Source organism: Pelophylax lessonae, assembly GCF_965119305.1.
Source record: "Pelophylax lessonae genome assembly, chromosome: 4".
NCBI classification, from domain to species: Eukaryota; Metazoa; Chordata; class Amphibia; order Anura; family Ranidae; genus Pelophylax; species Pelophylax lessonae.
Window position 1 is genome coordinate 657,445,031 of NC_138771.1, and position 15,017 is coordinate 657,460,047.

A 15,017-nucleotide genomic window follows, 5' to 3' on the forward strand; every position below is an offset into this window, starting at 1 on the left:
CACACTTTAGGCCCCTTTCACACTAATGCGACGCAATTTTACCGCGATTTTTGCCGCGATTTTGAGAGCAATGGCAAGTCTATATGCCTCAAAACGCATTAAAATCATAGCAAAGTAGTGCAGGAACTACTTTGAAGTCGGTGCGACTTCAAAACGCACTAATATGAATGGGGCTCATTGAAAATAATGGGAAACGACTTGTCATGCGATTTTGCGGTCCAAAATCGCGGACAAGTCGCACTAGTGTGAATGGGGCCTTAGCAACATTTTTTTATTTTTTTCTTTTAGGATGAAACTTTACCATAAATAAATAAAAGCTGATCATTGTAAACACCCCTGTCAGTGGCAAATGTTTCATCCCTGTAAACTGATACAGAGGACCTTGTTCATTTGAAAAACAGCAGACTTACTGGCCAGATCACTAGATGAAATTAGAAGTAAGAAAGCCTAAAAAAGAAAATGATTGTAGCTATCACATTTAGGAATTGGTAAACTGCAATATAATAATTGTTTGCTTGTGAGGTTAATACCACTTTAGGTGTCCCCAATAATGTATCTTTCCAACCCATCCCCCTCTCCCTGTGATGTCACTGTTCTCTGCACCGAGTTCTCACATCTCCCGATTCCCCCCACATATCTTTATACAACCTTTATATACACATATCCCAGCATGGAGGGGCTCAGTGAAGGTGGTGGTGAAGGTGTGGAGGGGTCGGATCGGGTCACACAGATCATAAAAGGAGATCCGCCCGGCCTCATAATCCAGATATATCCTGACTCTGTTACTGGAGATATTGGTGGATAAGCGGAGCCCTTTACTGTCATGTCTCACATCATACTGATTACCATTCCTGTACAAACACCAGGACTTGTTATTACATCCAATCAGTGACTGCAGTCCTCTCCTGTCTATACTGGGGTAACACATCCCGACTACCCACCCATCTGATCCCCCGACATCCACTTCCCAGTAATGTCTCCCTGAGGAGAAACTCCGACTGCTCAACACCTGAGGACAATTCTGGAATCTCTCTGGTGTTTCTGGATGATTCTGGTTTCTATCTGACCTGGATACAGTTTTCCTGTCATCTGATATATGTAAATTATTATGGGCTGTGTTTACATCCAGTAATATGTCTGCAGCTCCCTGTATATAGAAGTCTACATTTACCTCTGTTATTATATCAGATAATGTGTGTAATGTGTGTGATATCCCAGCCACATCCAGACCCCCTCCATCATGGAGGAGCTTCTCATGTCTCTCTCTGTCCTCATTATCTCCATCCTCAGTATCACACAAGTCACCTGTGTCTGATTCCTGTAAGACAGTCAGTGGATCCGTCATGTTACACAGCTCCTCAATGTGACGCATCTTCCTGGACAGCTCCTCCTTCTTTATTTCCAGATCCCGGATGGAGATGGAGATCCGCTCTGCCTGCCTGGAGATCTTCCTCAGGACTCTCTTCTCCAGGTCTTCCAGACGTCTCCTGAGATCTCAAAACAGGGCAGTGACTCTCTCGGTGTCACCAGCTGCTTTTTCTTCTACTTTCCTCCTGTGTTCCTGCAGACTCTGGACTCTTTCCTCCGTCTCCTCTCTCTTTGTCAGAAGTTTCTGCAGAACATTCACAAGTGTCTCCTTCTTCTTCTCAGAAGCCTCATCCAGTATCTCCACCTGGTGTCCTCGATGTTCTCCAGCCAAAGTGCAGGACACACAGATACAGGTATCATCCTCAGTGCAGTAATACTCCAGGATCTTTTTATGGACGGAGCATTTCCTGCTCTCCATGGACAAGGTGGGGTCACATAAGATGTGTTCTGGGGACTTTTTGTGGACTCTCAGGTGTTTATCACACAGAGAAACCTCACAGTGTAGACAGGATCTAACAGCAGGTACAGGAGAGTCCACACAGTGAGTACAGAAGACCCCGGACTCCTCCTGATCAGGCTGAGCAGACAGGAAATTCTCCACTATGTTACGCAGTGTTATGTTCCTGTGCAGTACAGGCCGATCCGGAAACTTCTCTCTGCATTCAGGACAGGAATATCCTCCAGACCCCTCCTGTGTATCCAGCAGACGATCAATACAGACCCGGCAGAAGTTGTGTCCACATCTCAGCATTACAGGATCTGTATAAATGTTCAGACAGACAGAACATTCTAGCTCAGCTCTCAGATCTGCAGATGCCATCGCTGACAGCAGAAGAGAGAAATAAAACTAAATGTCTCTGACACCGGGGAAGAATACAGTTGGGAGGGGTGACCTCCTCCTACACAGGGTGAGGCTGGGCTGTGACTTCTACTTTATTCATAGGATTCGTTATATGGAGGGACAGAGATAATAAGAGGGCCTCATTTAGAGCAATGTCCCGGTTCTGTAAAAAAGCTTATCTTGTAGATTGAGGGGGAAAAGGGAACAGCCATTTTATTTATCAAACATGTATTTATGATTAAGCAGATATATTGGATGTATATGTTAGAAGTCATATTGTATAACAGCTGTTCAAAAAATATTTACACCTCCAGCTGTACAGATTACTATCTCGATCTTTGAAGACCTGTTCAGCCAACGAGTCTTAGAAGTGACAAGCCATGTGAATGACCATCTGCATATCAAAGAATGTCACCAAAGACTCAGCTCACTCCATCAGTCTCCTCACGCATCACCAGCTTACTGACAGACATATCAGCCTGGACGTCACATCACTTCCTCAAACTCAACTTATCCAAAACCGAGCTCATGATATTTCCTCCCCCACGTTCCTCTTCCCCTGATTTCTCTGTCAACATCAACGGCACAACTATCAACCCGTCCACCCATGCCGAGGTTCCTAGGTATAATCCTGGACTCTGGACTATCCTTTCGTCCACACATCCAGTCACTGTCCAAAGCTTGCTGCCTCAAACTCTGCAACAACTCCAAGATACGTCCCTTCCTAACCAATGATACCACAAAGCTTCTAATCCACTCCCTGGTCATCTCTCGTCTCGACTACTGCAACTCCCTTCTCATTGGCTTACCTTTAAAAAGGCTCCTCCCCCCTTCAGTCCATCATGAATGCTGCTGCCAGGTTCATCCACCTTGCAAACCGCTCTGTGTCTTCTACCCCTCTTTGCCAATCCCTCCATTGGCTGCCACTCAACCAACAAATTAAATTCAAGTTACTAACCATACCTTACAATGTCATCCATAACTTGGCGCCCAGCTACATCACTAATCTGGTCTTAAAATACTAACTAACTTGTTCTCTTTGTTCCTTCCAGGACCTCCTGCTCTCTAGCTCCCTTGTAACCACTTCCCATGCTCGCCTCCAGAACTTCTCCCGAGCTTCTCCCATCCTCTGGAATGCTCTACCCCAATCTGATTTGACTATCTCCTACTTTGTCTACTTTCAGACGATCCCTGATAACACATCTCTTCAGAGAAACCTATCTGGCATCCACCTAACAACTGTACTCTTATTTTCTCCATCAGCCCAGTTATTACCTCTTGTATCACTTGACCCTCCCTCTTAGATTGTAAGCTCTAACGAGCAGGGCCCTCTGATTTCTACTGTATTAAAGTGTATTGTATTTGTACTGTATACCCTCAAGTTGTAAAGCCCTGCGTAAACTGTCGGCGCTATATAAATCCTATATAATAATAATAAATGGGACTTCAAAAGAATTTAGATCGATAGGTCCCACACTTTGTAAAAATATAAATTGTAATACAAGTCCTTAGCCAGATAGAGCAATTGTTTTTAAACCAACACAATGTAATGTGACTGTATTGCTCTCCAAATATGTCTTTCTACCTACATGTTTGTAAACTAAATATATTTTTCAATCTGGCTTCAACAGTCAAAATGTTACTGAAACCCATAAGTTTTGGGGTTTCCCCTACAATAGCATACCCACTGTGTTCATAGCCAGGGGCATAACTAGAGTCAGGCGCACCAGAAACTAGTGATCGACCGATATCGTTTTTTTACTGCCGATACCGATTTTTTGGTCATCGGATATCGGTATCGGCCGATATTGGCTGATATTTTCGGACATTAAGAAATTTTTTTTTTAATGTCTACAGGTACTGTGGTGGAGGGATCTGGGGGTCTAAAGGACCCCAAACCCCTCTTCTGCACTTAAAAGTATTCAAAACGCCAAGCTTTAAATGCTGTAAGTTTTTGAATTTGGCGCCGCCAGTACCCGGAAATGATATCATGTCATGACATCACTTCCGGGTACTCGGCAGCGTTGAATTAAAAGAAATAAAGACAGCGGCAGTGAAGGTAGGATGGCCGGGTCTCCCGGTGAGGGCAGGGACCCGGGCTAGCCGCGGGAGGGGGGGACGTCCCCTCCCGCTCCTTGGAATGACAGCTGAGCGGCTTCTCAGCCACATCGGTTGTCATTACAAGACAGCCAACCGTCGGCTATGGACACCGCGTCAGGTGGAGACAGGAGCTGGCAGCTGATTGTCCACACACACTCCAGCCCCCCCCCCCCCCCATGGGGTTGTGAGGGTGACAGATTTAACCACTTCTGGACCGGAAGGATTTGCCCCCTTAATGACCAGGCCATTTTTTTTGCGCTTCGGCACTGCGTTATTTTAATGGACAATTGCACTATACCCAAATAAAATTGATTTCCTTTTATTCCCCACAAATAGAACTTTCTTTTGGTGGTATTTGATCACCTGTGCGATTTTTATTTCTTGCGCTATAAACAAAAAAAGAGCGACAATTCTGAAAAAAAAAAAACAATATTTTTTTACATTCTGCTATATAACATTTCCAAAAAAAAAAATTTAAAATCTAAATTTTTAATCCTTTTAGGCCAATTTGTTTTCTGCTACATATTTTTGGTAAAAAAAAAAAAAATTGCTATAAGCGTATTTTGATTGGCTTGCGCAAAAGTTATCGTGTCTACAAACTACGGGAAAAATTTATGTCATTTTTATTGTTTTTTTTTTTTTGACTAGTAATGGCGGCGATCTGTGATTTCTAGAGGGACTGCGACATTGCGGTGGACAGATCGGACCCCTAACTGTCATTTTTGACACTTTTGGGGGGACCGGTGACATTACTACAGTAATCAGTGCTAAAAATATGCACTGTCACTGTAATAATGACACTGGCAGTGGATGGGGTTAACACTGTGGGTGATCAAAGGGTTAAATGTGTACCTAGAGTGTTTCTAACTGTATGGGGGATGGGCTTGTGAAATGATCATAGAGACCTGTAATCCTATATAGAAGGATCACATGAGCTCTGTGATCATTGCAGAGAGAAGAACGATCAGCTGTGTTTACAACATCTGACCGTTCTTCTCTGTCAGCGGGGAACGATCGCGGGTGTCAGGCGACAATTGGAGCCGCCTGCCTTGTGCATCGGAGTCCCCCGCTGCCGAATGGGGGCGGGAGCGCGCAGTCGGCGGCGCGCACTCGCCCACCTAGCTGCAGGCGCGCGACCATTGTAGAGCTACGTCGGTTCGTGCAGGAGGGGCTGCCTGCCGCGTAGTTTAAATGGTTGTTTGCTGCTGGACTCTGGAGGGGTTGTGTGGGCACTGGGTACTAGTGGCTGTTTAAATAAATACAGCCTGCAGTTGTCAGCTCAGATGCTGTCTTCTTGCACCTTGTCGTACCATGAGGGAGACCAAGCTTGGTGAGTGAGCCTGAGCCCTCGGGTGAGTGAGCTGTAAACACATTCTGTACTCTAAACTCCCTAATTATTTTTTCACTCCCTCTCCTCCTCTCTCTTTTTCTGTCTCTCTCTTTCTCCCCTCTCTCTCCTTCCTCTCACCCCATCTCTCTTTTTTCTTCCCTCCCTCTCTCTTCCAATTGTTCTCTCTCACTCTCTACACCCTGCTCTTCCTCTACCTCTCTCTTCCCTTATTACTCTGTCTACTAGTCTCCATGCACACTGGCTTAAAACAATGCTCCTGCCAGCAGTGTTTGTATGCCTCTAGAAGCAAATAATGTTATCCTATGTGTCCATGCACACTTTGGAGGCTAGAGGCGTTTTTTTAAGCTCAGCTGTTAAGAGCAGAAAAAAAAACAAACTCTCTGGTTTTCGTTTTTGGAAGTGATATTCCAGGACGATTTTTACTTTTTTTTTAATAAAGGACTTGTCAAAACTGGCTCCTGTTAATATTTATGCTACTCTTTGTGTGTGTGTGTGTGTGTGTGTGTGTGTGTGAATGAGAAGGGTTACTATGTACCCCATACTCATTCACATGGGTGGGGCTGGGATCAGGGGGCCCCCTTGTTAAATCCCCCTGCCCCTAGACCCCCACAACCATCGGCCAAGGTTGTGGGGAAGAAGCCCTTGTCCTTATCATCATAGGAACAAGATGCTTTGGGGGGGGAGCCCACCTACCCCAAAGAGCCCCCCCCCATGTTGAGGGCATGGGGCCTGGTATAGTTTAGAAGGAGGGGGGGCACTCGCTTGTCCGCCCCCGTTTCTCAGCCTGCTGGGCTGCATGATTGGATAAGGGTCTGGTGGGGATTTTGGAGGGACCCAACATATGTTTTATTTATTTATTTATTTTATGCCGACACTCTTCTGTTTACATTAAGACCCCGTTCACACTTGGGCGATCCGACTTGCCGGGACGACCTCACAGGTCGCGGTGTGCAGCTCGCACCGCAACCTCGGAGCAGCCGGCCTGGACTTCATAACATTGAAGTCAATGCAGGTTGCTCCAGGTCGCCCCAAAGAAGCTCCGGACCCTTTTTCTAAGTCGGAGCGACTTTTGTCGCTCCTATTAGAACGGGTCCACAGCTTCTCTATGGCAGATGACCTACGGCGACCCAGTGTGAACGGGGTCTTAGCTGTCAGTGGGGAAACCCACAGACAGCTGATGAGTCATTGGTTGTTAAGGAACGAAGCAGCCGCCCACTTTTTAACAACCTGCTAGTCGCTACTAAACGCCAGTACAAAAATGCTAAATATTAGCATTTTTATACCAGCGTTTTTCTGTCATTTTTAAAAGCTCCTAGTGTGCATGGAGCCTTAAAGATGGCCATAGATGGATCAAAAGTTGGTAAATTCAGCAGGAATTAGTCACATTTTGATCTATTTATGGTCATTCCCATTCCAGAGATTTGGATTTAATGATCAGCTTCTCTCAAAATAGCTTATTGCTTCCGGTTCAAGTGCTGCATGCAATGGCAGTGTGCTGCCTTCGCACTGTATTTCATATGCTTGGCACTCAGCAGTGTCTGTCCCTTTAAGACCCTCCATTTTCTTGTAGCCTAGGGGCGGGTCTCTTCTCTATTGCTTTGGGCAAGTCTGAACTTGTCTATGCATTCCAGCTTTAGCCACCGTAGGGTCCAGACCCTCAGGAATCCTGAAACTAATCTATTGCAAACCTGATGAACACCAAAAGCCTGTAAGTAAAGGATTTGCCAGTTCAGCCTTTATAGAGGGATGTTAGACATTTGTATAGATAATATGTGTTCCAGTATGTAGTAAGCACATGTTAGTTAGTCCCTATCTTCTGTATAACTATGTATAATGTATGATGTTTAGTGTTGAGCGAACACGGACTGTATTATTCGTGTTCGTACCGAATAATTGGATTTTTTGTACCCGAACACGGACACGGACACTTTACTGTATGTTCGGGTAAAAATCCGTGTTCGGTCGTTTTATTTCCGGGTTTTGCATGCTTTGGCGCTCTTTTCATGGCGGGCTTTCAACAGCCAATCAACAATCGTTTAACTGGTGTGCCTTAAGCCATCCCAGCCATGCCTGCAAATGTCTCAGTAGCTGTGATTGGCCGTCTGAAGCATGTGACCAAGTCTTTATAAGTTCGAGGCAGCCGCAGCGGCGTCATTATGCTGCTTAGATTCAGGGACAGAGCACACATCAACGTGCTGGCTGCTGATTAGGGAAAGATAGGCAGGAAAAAACCATTTGTGTCCGGATAGAATTGAGGGACAGGTCGGAGTGTTTAGGCAGGGCGAGTTGTAGGCATTTTAGGGATAGAGTCTGCTGAATTATATAGGGTCAGTGTCTTCTACAAACTACAATCGATATTGCTGTGTGGGGGGTGGGGTCTGCACTCAATCCTGATCTACGATCTCTTCTCAATCCTGTTAGGGACAGAGTCTGCTGAATTTTAGGGAAACTGTGTTCTACAAACTACAATCGATATTGCTGTGTGGTGTGGGATTGGAGATAGGCAGGTGTCAGTGATCCACATCCATTTTTCTGTGTGTGAGCTGCAGTGAACACAATCTTTTTGGGCTGCAGTGAACACAATCTTTTTGGGCTGCAGTGAACACAATCTTTTTGGGCTGCAGTGAACACAATCTTTTTGGGCTGCAGTGAACACAATCTTTTTGGGGTGCAGTGAACAAAATCGGGTGCAGTGAACACAATCCTTTTTGGTGTGCAGTGAACACAATCTTTGTGGGGTGCAGTGAACAAAATCCTTTGTGGGGTGCAGTGAACACAATCTTTTTGGGGTGCAGTGAACAAAATCCTTTTTGGGGTGCAGTGAACAACATCCTTTTTGGGGTGCAGTGAACACAATCTTTTTGGGGTGCAGTGAACAAAATCCTTTGTGGGGTGCAGTGAACACAATCTTTTTGGGGTGCAGTGAACACAATCTTTTTGGGGTGGAGTGAACAACATCCTTTTTGGGGTGCAGTGAACAAAATCCTTTTTGGGGTGCAGTGAACAAAATCATTTTTGGGGTGCAGTGAACACAATCTTTTTGGGGTGCAGTGAACACAATCTTTGTGGGGTGCAGTGAACACAATCTTTTTGGGGTGGAGTGAACAACATCCTTTTTGGGGTGCAGTGAACAACATCCTTTTTGGGGTGCAGTGAACACAATCTTTTTGGGGTGCAGTGAACACAATCTTTGTGGGGTACAGTGAACAGAATCTTTGTGGGGTGCAGTGAACACAATCTTTGGGGGGTACAGTGAACACAATCTTTGTGAGGTGCAGTGAACACAATCTTTGTGGGGTGCAGTGAACACAATCATTGTGGGGTGCAGTGAACTCAATCTTTGTGGGGTACAGTGAACACAATCTCATACTGAAGGTTTGAGGGTGCTGCCTGTTCCATACTCCCCCTACTCCTCATCTAGCCTTTTAGGGGTACAAACAATAGTAATTGGGGCCTAGTGTGGTTGTGTACGTGTGATATACATACACTTTTTTGGGATCATATTTTCTATTCCGCTATTTAATCAAAAACCTTTGGGGATCAGTTAAATTGGGGGATAGTCTGTGTTGGTACGTGTGAGAGAGATCCACCTTTCCAAGTTGTTGGGGTTCATCTCATACTTCTGAAGGTTTGAGGGTGCTGCCTGTTCCATACTCCCCCTACTCCTAGCCTTTTAGGGGTACAAACAATAGTAATTGGGGCCTAGTGTGGTTGTGTACGTGTGATATACATACACTTTTTTGGGATCATATTTTCTATTCCGCTATTTAATCAAAAACCTCTGGGGATCAGTTAAATTGGGGGATAGTCTGTGTTGGTACGTGTGAGAGAGATCCACCTTTCCAAGTTGTTGGGGTTCATCTCATACTTCTGAAGGTTTGAGGGTGCTGCCTGTTCCATACTCCCCCTACTCCTAGCCTTTTAGGGGTACAAACAATAGTAATTGGGGCCTAGTGTGGTTGTGTACGTGTGATATACATACACTTTTTTGGGATCATATTTTCTATTCCGCTATTTAATCAAAAACCTCTGGGGATCAGTTAAATTGGGGGATAGTCTGTGTTGGTACGTGTGAGAGAGATCCACCTTTCCAAGTTGTTGGGGTTCATCTCATACTTCTGAAGGTTTGAGGGTGCTGCCTGTTCCATACTCCCCCTACTCCTAGCCTTTTAGGGGTACAAACAATAGTAATTGGGGCCTAGTGTGGTTGTGTACGTGTGATATACATACACTTTTTTGGGATCATATTTTCTATTCCGCTATTTAATCAAAAACCTTTGGGGATCAGTTAAATTGGGGGATAGTCTGTGTTGGTACGTGTGAGAGAGATCCACCTTTCCAAGTTGTTGAGGTTCATCTCATACTTCTGAAGGTTTGAGGGTGCTGCCTGTTCCATACTCCCCCTACTCCTAGCCTTTTAGGGGTACAAACAATAGTAATTGGGGCCTAGTGTGGTTGTGTACGTGTGATATACATACACTTTTTTGGGATCATATTTTCTATTCCGCTATTTAATCAAAAACCTTTGGGGATCAGTTAAATTGGGGGATAGTCTGTGTTGGTACGTGTGAGAGAGATCCACCTTTCCAAGTTGTTGGGGTTCATCTCATACTTCTGAAGGTTTGAGGGTGCTGCCTGTTACATACTCCCCCTACTCCTAGCCTTTTAGGGGTACAAACAATAGTAATTGGGGCCTAGTGTGGTTGTGTACGTGTGATATACATACACTTTTTTGGGATCATATTTTCTATTCCGCTATTTAATCAAAAACCTTTGGGGATCAGTTAAATTGGGGGATAGTCTGTGTTGGTACGTGTGAGAGAGATCCACCTTTCCAAGTTGTTGAGGTTCATCTCATACTTCTGAAGGTTTGAGGGTGCTGCCTGTTCCATACTCCCCCTACTCCTAGCCTTTTAGGGGTACAAACAATAGTAATTGGGGCCTAGTGTGGTTGTGTACGTGTGATATACATACACTTTTTTGGGATCATATTTTCTATTCCGCTATTTAATCAAAAACCTTTGGGGATCAGTTAAATTGGGGGATAGTCTGTGTTGGTACGTGTGAGAGAGATCCACCTTTCCAAGTTGTTGGGGTTCATCTCATACTTCTGAAGGTTTGAGGGTGCTGCCTGTTCCATACTCCCCCTACTCCTAGCCTTTTAGGGGTACAAACAATAGTAATTGGGGCCTAGTGTGGTTGTGTACGTGTGATATACATACACTTTTTTGGGATCATATTTTCTATTCCGCTATTTAATCAAAAACCTTTGGGGATCAGTTAAATTGGGGGATAGTCTGTGTTGGTACGTGTGAGAGAGATCCACCTTTCCAAGTTGTTGGGGTTCATCTCATACTTCTGAAGGTTTGAGGGTGCTGCCTGTTCCATACTCCCCCTACTCCTAGCCTTTTAGGGGTACAAACAATAGTAATTGGGGCCTAGTGTGGTTGTGTACGTGTGATATACATACACTTTTTTGGGATCATATTTTCTATTCCGCTATTTAATCAAAAACCTTTGGGGATCAGTTAAATTGGGGGATAGTCTGTGTTGGTACGTGTGAGAGAGATCCACCTTTCCAAGTTGTTGAGGTTCATCTCATACTTCTGAAGGTTTGAGGGTGCTGCCTGTTCCATACTCCCCCTACTCCTAGCCTTTTAGGGGTACAAACAATAGTAATTGGGGCCTAGTGTGGTTGTGTACGTGTGATATACATACACTTTTTTGGGATCATATTTTCTATTCCGCTATTTAATCAAAAACCTTTGGGGATCAGTTAAATTGGGGGATAGTCTGTGTTGGTACGTGTGAGAGAGATCCACCTTTCCAAGTTGTTGGGGTTCATCTCATACTTCTGAAGGTTTGAGGGTGCTGCCTGTTCCATACTCCCCCTACTCCTAGCCTTTTAGGGGTACAAACAATAGTAATTGGGGCCTAGTGTGGTTGTGTACGTGTGATATACATACACTTTTTTGGGATCATATTTTCTATTCCGCTATTTAATCAAAAACCTTTGGGGATCAGTTAAATTGGGGGATAGTCTGTGTTGGTACGTGTGAGAGAGATCCACCTTTCCAAGTTGTTGGGGTTCATCTCATACTTCTGAAGGTTTGAGGGTGCTGCCTGTTCCATACTCCCCCTACTCCTAGCCTTTTAGGGGTACAAACAATAGTAATTGGGGCCTAGTGTGGTTGTGTACGTGTGATATACATACACTTTTTTGGGATCATATTTTCTATTCCGCTATTTAATCAAAAACCTTTGGGGATCAGTTAAATTGGGGGATAGTCTGTGTTGGTACGTGTGAGAGAGATCCACCTTTCCAAGTTGTTGGGGTTCATCTCATACTTCTGAAGGTTTGAGGGTGCTGCCTGTTCCATACTCCCCCTACTCCTAGCCTTTTAGGGGTACAAACAATAGTAATTGGGGCCTAGTGTGGTTGTGTACGTGTGATATACATACACTTTTTTGGGATCATATTTTCTATTCCGCTATTTAATCAAAAACCTCTGGGGATCAGTTAAATTGGGGGATAGTCTGTGTTGGTACGTGTGAGAGAGATCCACCTTTCCAAGTTGTTGGGGTTCATCTCATACTTCTGAAGGTTTGAGGGTGCTGCCTGTTCCATACTCCCCCTACTCCTAGCCTTTTAGGGGTACAAACAATAGTAATTGGGGCCTAGTGTGGTTGTGTACGTGTGATATACATACACTTTTTTGGGATCATATTTTCTATTCCGCTATTTAATCAAAAACCTCTGGGGATCAGTTAAATTGGGGGATAGTCTGTGTTGGTACGTGTGAGAGAGATCCACCTTTCCAAGTTGTTGGGGTTCATCTCATACTTCTGAAGGTTTGAGGGTGCTGCCTGTTCCATACCCCCCCTACTCCTCATCTAGCCTTTTAGGGGTACAAACAATAGTAATTGGGGCCTAGTGTGGTTGTGTACGTGCGAGATACATACACTTTTTTTGATCATATTTCCTATTCCGCTATTCAATAAAAACCTTTGAGGATCAATTGAATTGCGGGATAGTCTGTGTCGGTACGTGTGAGAGAGATCCACCTTTCCAAGTTGTTGGGGTTCATCTCATACTTCTGAAGGTTTGAGGGTGCTGCCTGTTCCATACCCCCCCTACTCCTCATCTAGCCTTTTAGGGGTACAAACAATAGTAATTGGGGCCTAGTGTGGTTGTGTACGTGCGAGATACATACACTTTTTTTGATCATATTTCCTATTCCGCTATTCAATAAAAACCTTTGAGGATCAATTGAATTGCGGGATAGTCTGTGTCGGTACGTGTGAGAGAGATCCACCTTTCCAAGTTGTTGGGGTTCATCTCATACTTCTGAAGGTTTGAGGGTGCTGCCTGTTCCATACCCCCCCTACTCCTCATCTAGCCTTTTAGGGGTACAAACAATAGTAATTGGGGCCTAGTGTGGTTGTGTACGTGCGAGATACATACACTTTTTTTGATCATATTTCCTATTCCGCTATTCAATAAAAACCTTTGAGGATCAATTGAATTGCGGGATAGTCTGTGTCGGTACGTGTGAGAGAGATCCACCTTTCCAAGTTGTTGGGGTTCATCTCATACTTCTGAAGGTTTGAGGGTGCTGCCTGTTCCATACCCCCCCTACTCCTCATCTAGCCTTTTAGGGGTACAAACAATAGTAATTGGGGCCTAGTGTGGTTGTGTACGTGCGAGATACATACACTTTTTTTGATCATATTTCCTATTCCGCTATTCAATAAAAACCTTTGAGGATCAATTGAATTGCGGGATAGTCTGTGTCGGTACGTGTGAGAGAGATCCACCTTTCCAAGTTGTTGGGGTTCATCTCATACTTCTGAAGGTTTGAGGGTGCTGCCTGTTCCATACCCCCCCTACTCCTCATCTAGCCTTTTAGGGGTACAAACAATAGTAATTGGGGCCTAGTGTGGTTGTGTACGTGCGAGATACATACACTTTTTTTGATCATATTTCCTATTCCGCTATTCAATAAAAACCTTTGAGGATCAATTGAATTGCGGGATAGTCTGTGTCGGTACGTGTGAGAGAGATCCACCTTTCCAAGTTGTTGGGGTTCATCTCATACTTCTGAAGGTTTGAGGGTGCTGCCTGTTCCATACTCCCCCTACTCCTCATCTAGCCTTTTAGGGGTACAAACAATAGTAATTGGGGCCTAGTGTGGTTGTGTACGTGTGATATACATACACTTTTTTTGGATCATATTTTCTATTCCGCTATTTAATTTAACTGGGCCTCCATGCGAGACCTGTGTGCCTTGTTGCGCTGTTTTGAGTACTCCACCAACATGGCCAGTGGCAATGACGCCGTTCTCAGCTTAACTATCCCACTTCTATGCCTCCTTGAAAAAACAATTCGGGCGATGATGGAAGAGGATGTGGCACAGGATGAGGAGGAGGAGGAGGATGAAGAGGTAACATTTCCAAGGCTTTCAGGGCAGTCATTCGCAAGGGGCTCCGAGGGTGGGTTCCTGCACACGCAAACGCCAGGGACGCAATTGTCCAGCAGGGGCACAGTTCTGGAGGATGAGGAGGATGAGGAGGAGGAGGAGCTGGAGGAGGAGATGGAACCATGTTCACAGCAGGGTGGCACCCAGGCCAGCTCATGGCCATCACTGGTGCGTGGCTGGGGGGATACAGAGGACACGGACCATACACCTCCCACAGAGGACAGCCTTTCGTTGCCTCTGGGCAGCCTGGCACACATGAGCGATTACATGCTGCAGTGTCTCCACAACGACCGCCGAGTTGCCCACATTCTAACTTGTGCTGATTACTGGGTGGCCACGCTGCTGGATCCCCGTTACAAGGACAACGTACCGTCCTTAATTCACTCACTGGAGCGCGATCGCAAGATGCGCGAGTACAAGCGCACGCTGGTAGACGCCATGCTGCTGGCATTCCCATCTGACAGCGGGGCCACAGTGGAAGCACAAGGCAGAGGAGGAGGAGGAGGAGGTCGCCAACGCAACCAGGGCACCGCCAGCACCTCAGAAGGCAGGGTTAGCATGGCCGAAATGTGGAAAAGCTTTGTCAGCACGCCACAACAAACAGCAGCACCAGCAGCTCAGATGGAACGTCTTAGCAGGAGGCAGCATTTTACCAACATGGTGGAGCAGTATGTGTGCACACGCCTACATGTAGTGAATGACGGGTCTGCCCCCTTCAACTTCTGGGTCTCCAAATTGGGCACATGGCCTGAGCTTGCCCTTTACGCCTTGGAGGTGCTGGCGTGCCCTGCAGCCAGTGTATTATCTGAACGGGTATTTAGCACGGCTGGGGGCGTTATAACAGACAAGCGCAGCCGCCTGTCCAGAGACAATGTGG

The 15,017-nt window shown here is 45.4% G+C and overlaps 1 protein-coding gene across 1 annotated transcript in view; it reads right to left on the reverse strand.

Moving 5' to 3' along the window:
* Window positions 1-534: 534 nt before the first annotated feature.
* LOC309553059 (uncharacterized protein) overlaps window positions 535-15,017 on the reverse strand; it is a gene marked incomplete at both ends in the record, with an annotated part of 84,076 nt that continues 69,593 nt past the window's right edge. The window contains 3 exon segments of the mRNA XM_082253957.1: window positions 535-630; window positions 632-1,495; window positions 1,499-2,190. Coding sequence (XP_082110083.1) covers window positions 535-630; window positions 632-1,495; window positions 1,499-2,190 — 1,652 coding nt within the window.